The sequence below is a fragment of the Phasianus colchicus genome, chromosome Z (assembly GCF_987193195.1).
Source record: "Phasianus colchicus chromosome Z, bPhaCol1.hap1.1, whole genome shotgun sequence".
Classification (NCBI taxonomy): domain Eukaryota; kingdom Metazoa; phylum Chordata; class Aves; order Galliformes; family Phasianidae; genus Phasianus; species Phasianus colchicus.
The window spans coordinates 2,066,445-2,072,660 of NC_143476.1; the positions used below are offsets into that span (position 1 = coordinate 2,066,445).

At 52.0% G+C, this 6,216-nt stretch overlaps 1 protein-coding gene across 1 annotated transcript; it reads left to right on the forward strand.

Annotated features, from left to right (window-relative positions):
- The first annotated feature begins 2,092 nt into the window (after positions 1-2,092).
- On the forward strand, positions 2,093-3,565 carry LOC149912198 (rho GTPase-activating protein 32-like). The gene is made up of 3 exons (XM_090130938.1): positions 2,093-2,389; positions 2,748-2,893; positions 3,357-3,565. The coding sequence occupies exons 1-3, from the start codon at positions 2,241-2,243 to the stop codon at positions 3,563-3,565; spliced, it is 504 nt and encodes a 167-aa protein (XP_089987064.1). The 5' UTR covers positions 2,093-2,240.
- The last annotated feature ends 2,651 nt before the right edge of the window (positions 3,566-6,216 follow it).

Below are 6,216 nucleotides of genomic sequence, written 5' to 3' on the forward strand. Positions count from 1 at the left end.
CTCTCCTTTGAGGTAAGCAGTTCAAGGCGTTCCTTGTTGCTCAATTTTACAATGGCAAATGCCTTCAGAGCTGCACTGGTGCAAGTGCTCTCATGCTCGGCGATGTTTGGCAGTGCAGAAGAATGCAGTCATTTGAGCTGTGCTTTCCTCCCAGCCGTGCTGAAGCTGGGATTGACGTTGCAATCTCTTGCAGGTGGGAGACATCATCTGTGTCATCGACATGCCACCAAAGGAGCTGACCCCCTGGTGGAGAGGCAAGCTCGGCTTCCAGGTAGGCACAAGCTTCAGACTGGAGAGTGCAACTTCAGTAAAGGCAGGAATCTCAGCTTAGAGCTGCTCTGCCTGCACAGGATGCCCAGTGGACATAAACAGTTTCCTTGTGTCGGTGTCAGAGGACCTTGCCTTTGGCTGCAAATGTTGAAAAATTATTACCTTTATGCTGTGAACTATGGCCATTTTCTGCTGGATAGTCTTATGGAACGTCAGGCAAGCACGTTCTGAGGGAAATGTTACGTGCCTTTTGGTTTAACAGTTCAGATCTGAGAAGTGCTGCATGCAATAGTTGGCTTCTCTTCTTGTTACAGGCTGGATTTTTCCCAGGGGAGTGTGTGGAACTCATTAATAAGAACATTCCTGAGGCACTCATCAATTCTGTGCCAAAGCCAGGTAGGGATGTTACATTTGATGGTGTGGGAAAGCAAAATGAAGTCTTTTTGGGGGTATGTTCCATGTTTAGTACCTCCTTTATCCATCCCACATTGTCCTCTGGGTTGATGATTCTTCATGCACACCATGGGGCAGAGATTTGGCCCAATCCTCCTGTGTTTATGATTGGACTTGGCAAAACTATAGAATCTTCATAGAATGGCTTGGGATGGAAGGGACCTCAGGGATCATCATGCTCCAACCCTCCTGCCTCAGGATGGTCTCCCAGCCCCCACATTTAATGTCAGATTAGACCAGGCTGCCCAGGGCCCCATCCAGCCTGGCCTTGGGCTCCTCCAGAGATGGGGAAAATCCCTTTTTGTATGTACTGGTTGGTAATGTTCTTCCCGTTCTGACGTGCTCTGTAGAATGTGCTGTGCTCGGCCTCGTCCAACGGAGCCAAACCTGAAATGACCTGGTTTCTTCCTTTTGTTGTGCAGAGCCCAAGAAACGCAGCAAGATCCTCACCTTCCTTCGTTCCTTGGTGAAGGCCCGCCCAAAGAAACCGACCGAGCGGGAGGTGGAGAAGGAAAGGGTGTTTGGCGGTGACCTGGGAGAGCATCTTCTCCACTCCGGTCGTGATGGTAAGGAGCTGCCCATTCCTGAGATCTTCCTCTGCTGGCATCTAAATAAGATGAAAGGGAGCTCATATCTAGCAGGGGGTAGGCTGATAGCAGTGGAGGCACGTGTAATGGGAGTTGATGGCTGAAGGATAAAGTGAGGCGGATACTCCTAAGAGACAAGCACATCTGTATTTGCTTCAGCCAAGCCTGGCTGGGCTTAATGGATGGGATGTGAAGCACAGCCTGCAGCAGGACTTGAATCAGGAGCTCCACTGACGGCTGGCACGTGTTCTTCAGTCCCCCAGGTCCTCCAGAGCTGCGCTGAGTTCATTGAGCAGCACGGCGTGGTGCAGGGGATATACCGCCTGTCCGGCGTCGCGTCCAACATCCAGAGACTGCGGTAAGAGTGCTGCGACTGACACAGCCTGAGTGCATCTGGTGTGGCTTTGGGCTTGCCTTCCTCTCGCTCAACCGGGTTTGCGTCCCTCTCTCCAGGCAGGAATTTGAGTCGGAGCAGATTCCAGAGCTCACCGTCCGCGACATTCACAGCGTGAGCTCCCTCTGCAAGATGTACTTCAGGGAGCTCCCGAACCCTCTGCTCACCCACCAGCTGTACGGCAAGTTCTCGGTAAGCACAAGGCCACGTCTTTCATTTCCCTCTTCCTGGGCCTCTTGGCAGATGGCTGCAGCAGTGCCCCAGCTCGGAGGCCCTTTTGCTGTCAGCCCCACGAGGTTTACTCGCAGTGGTGTACTAGCCTGATTGGTGTCTCGCTCCCTTTCTGCACTACTCCAGGATGCTGTTGGTGCCGCTACAGAGGAGGAGCGGCTGCTCAGAATGCAGGACGTCATCCAGCAGCTGCCCGCTCCTCACTACAGGTCAGTGCTGCCCTCAGCCTGCTGAGCTCAGCCCTGCTGCATTGCAGAGGGCAACGATGCGGTTCCAGCCTTTGTCTTTCTGAATTGCAGCACGGCATGCTCGTTGGTGCTGAACGTTTGCCTCTCTTGTTTTCCAGGACACTGGAGTTCCTGATGAGACACTTGGCGTGTCTGGCTGGGAGCTCCACCACCACAAACATGCATGCCAAGAACCTAGCCATTGTGTGGGCTCCAAACCTCTTAAGGTAAACTTCTGGTTCTGTTTCAACACAACGCTTCATCTGTTCTTCCGTAAAAAAAAAACAGTCCTCCCTTTTTCTCCATCAAATGTGCTCTTCTCCTGTAAAATCTGTGGCTGACAGAAGCGCAGGAGCCTGGGCTGTTCTCCAACCCCACGGGCACAATATCTAGGTGACAATTGTGTTCTATTCTTTAGATGGGACTGACGTGTCCTTGATCATCCAGGGGAATTTCTGCAGTGGCATCACTGATTGCCCACTGCGGAAGTCTCCAGAGCCTCAGCTGACAGCTTTTGGCTGCAACAATTCAGACTCGGGGAAACGGTCTTGGAGAAATGACTTCTAAAATCTGCCTTTTCTACAGATCACAGCAGAACGAGTCTGCCTGCGCCAGCGGAAGAGCTGCCTGCATGGAGCTGCAGACGCAGTCGGATGTGGTGGAATTCATCATCAACCACACAGACGTCCTCTTCTGCTCCAAATCCGGAGCAGACATCGCAGATGCAGCAGGTGAGTGTCTTCCTCCATTAGCTTGATCTTGACCTGACACCTTGATCAAATGCAGGCCTTCTCCAGGACCTCTGAGATACTCTTTTACCATCAAGGGGACAGCAGACCTCTGGGCTTCCATTAGGGTGTGGCATCCTGTTGCTGGATGCTGAGAATGTCCAAGCCCAAACTTCACAAGGAGGAAACCGTCATTATTATGGTTTGCATGCAGGAAAAGCTTGATGCAAGCGTTGCAGTGAAGCTTTCTCAGTTCCCTGTCCCTTTTATCTAGGGGTGAGCTCTCTTAATGATGACCATGTCCTTTGCCATAAACAGACTTCTGCCCACATGGTTATTTTGGGCTCCTCTTCTTCCAGTGGCTGGGATAAGCAAGCCTGAGAAAAATACAGCACCTCCCCCAGAACTGTGGTGGCTGTGCTGCTGCTTTCTGATCCTCGCTCTTACCTGTGGTTTTCCCTGACAGGGCACAATTCTCTCCCAGGGCCCAAGTCTGTGGGGGTCTCTTCTGCTGCCACAAAGCTGCTCAGCCTGGAGGAGGCACAGGCACAGAGGCGAGGCCACAGCAGCTCTCCCCCTGTGACAGAGAGCAGCCGGGACATTGAAGTGGAAGAAAGCCCTGCAGCTGGGCAGGGCAAGTTCCACACCGTCATTGACTTTCCATCTGAAAGGTAAAGAGGACTTTCTTTTCCAGCACCCAGCATCATTCTTTGGGTGGGCTTTTCTGTTTTTCTGCAGAAACCAGGCAGTGCTAGGAACAAGCAACTGCTGCCAAGAGCTCAGTGCAGCTCTTCCCTCACCCTGCACCACGCACAACTCACAGCATTGGCTGTTTTCTCTCTCCAGGCAAAATCCACCCAGCAAGAGTGAGGAATCACCAGCTAGCAGTTGGTGTTGCTGCTTCAGCCTCAGAAAGCCATCCTCTGGCAGCAAACGCCAACTGCAGCACAATGCCAGGCAGCCCTCAGAAACAGCAGTGGTAGTCCTGGCAGGTAAGGGTGCAAATGCAGTTTCCAAATCCCTGCTTTTCATGAACATAGAATTCAAGCTTGCTCTGCACTTGTATCTCCTTCTGGCATTCCAGCCCCTGCCTAGCATCTTCAGTTCACCCCTGATCAAGAACCACTGTCGTAATTCAGCTTGTGAAAGTTTGACACTAACCCCTGTGTATCCTTTCTAGGTGAATCGAGCCCTTGCCAACCCAGAGGATCCAGGGCAAGTAGCGAGGATGCTCTCTGTGCTTCCATCAGTGGAGAGCTCTTAGGAAGCACAAATTGCTGCAGTTCCAACAGCAGCCTTCCATCTGACATCAGTAATGGAGAGAAGGAGATCATCGAAGTTCATGCTCTCATTACACCTGGCTCTGCTGAAGTTGCTGACCTGAGCCTGCAAGACACCACAGTCACAAGTGTGGATTTTAACCCAGAGTCTCTGCAGTGCAGCCCATCCCAAGCACAGTGTGAGTGCCCCGACAGCAGCACCTCCATGCAGGAGCAGGTCAGTGTCAGTGAAGAGGAGCAGAGCCTCTTGAATGAGGACTGTCAATCAGACCTCCAGTCCCAGGCACCGGACAGCAGCACTGAGAGCTCTGAGCCACTCTCTCCATGACAAGACAGGATGAGTCCCATCTTCACCGTGGACCTCTCCCACCCTCCTGTCCTTTATTTAATAATAAAAGCACACTCGTGCTCAATCAACGCCTTGACTGCCTCCAGAGTCTTCATTCACACGGACTGGGATGAATGCAGCAAACAGCAAGGCACCTCAGCTTGCAATGCTGTGGGTGTTGGGTTTGTGCAGCACAGCTCCGGGTTTGTTCCTGTTTTGTCTGGCTTTGGGATGTCTGCAGGGGGAGCTCTGCTACCATTTGGCATGGTAGCAAATAATCTCTCGCATCCTGGATGCTGCTCATGATACTCCCAAGCTTCCTGGCTGTGGCTTTGTGATGCTTTTCAGGGCCTTCTGATGCATTTTGATGCCTTGGATGTTGCTTAACACCTCCCTCCTCCCATCATGTCCTTTCCTGGCTCCCATCTACGAACTGGCCCTGCAGATCATCTCCAGACCTGTCATCAGCACACTGCGGCAGGAGAAGCTCCCCCTGGCCAACGTCAGGCAGTACTGCTTGGTCTGCAGCTCAGTGGCCATTTCCCTTTTAGGCGGCTCCTGCAGAAGAATCAAGCAGCAGAACCTTTTGCTCACCCTGCACCACACAAATGCTGCAAAAGCAGAAACAACCTGGGAATCTCTGGTTTGCAAGACTTCACAGACACTTATTGACTGTGTCTGATGGTTCCCTCCCATCCTTGATTTCCTTCTCCCCTTCTCCTCGTCTGATCCCACTGCTGAGCCATGATCAAGCTGCCCAGTGTGGCAGAGCATCGTGCAGAGCCGTGCTGGCACCTCCTCCCCTTCCTCTCCTGCAGCTCAGCGTGCAACCTGAGCAAGTTTTTTTCTGAGAAAGTGACCAGCTCTTTTCCATCCCTTTGCCCCTACAAACAGTTGTCCAGAGGATCTCGTCCAAGAATTCCTGGAACAGCCTGCAGCTGGCTCTCCTGAAGATCAGGCTCCTGCCTTTGCTTCCTGCCAGGCCCGCATTCCTTGAGATCACCAACTCAAGGAGGGCATGGTCACTGCAGCCCTGACCGCCTCCTGTCGTAACCCCTGGTGTGCACCATGTCCAGCAATGCTTCCCTTCTGCTTGCTGTGCCCAATGCCTGCACCACAGAGTGATTCTCACTGCACTCCAGGAGTCTGTCAGATTGCTTGCAGCCAGCCATGCTGATTTCCCAGACTGACTGGAATCCCCCATCAGGATGAGAGTCAGTGAGTGCGATGCTTCTGCTGGCTGCAGTAAGCAGCTCCCACCAACAGGCTCTCTTTCCAGGCGGCTGTAGCAGACCCTCACCTCCAGAAGCCCTGCACTGCTGCACTTCCTAATTTTACCCACAAGTTCACAACCTGCTCATGGCTCTTCTTAGTTCTTTGCAGTCAACTTCTCATCATAGAGGGCAAATCCCTTGCCTTCCAGAATTCCATAGTATCAATTGTGTCAGGATTTCTTTATTTTATTTATTTATTTATTTATTTATTTATTTCGATTTTCTAGGTAGGAAAATGAATTTCTGAGCCAGGAGAAGCAGAAGTGAAACAGTCTTCCTGGCACTGCTCAGGTTGCAGGAGTTGCCAAGTGCTCCTCAGGTAATGTGTGCTGAAGAGCTGACCTTGGTGGCAGGGGCTGTGGCTGCATTTTGTGCCTGTCATGCGGGAATCCAAGAAAGCCTATTCAGAGCAGGAGCTGCAGAGCGAGATAAACATCACGAGAA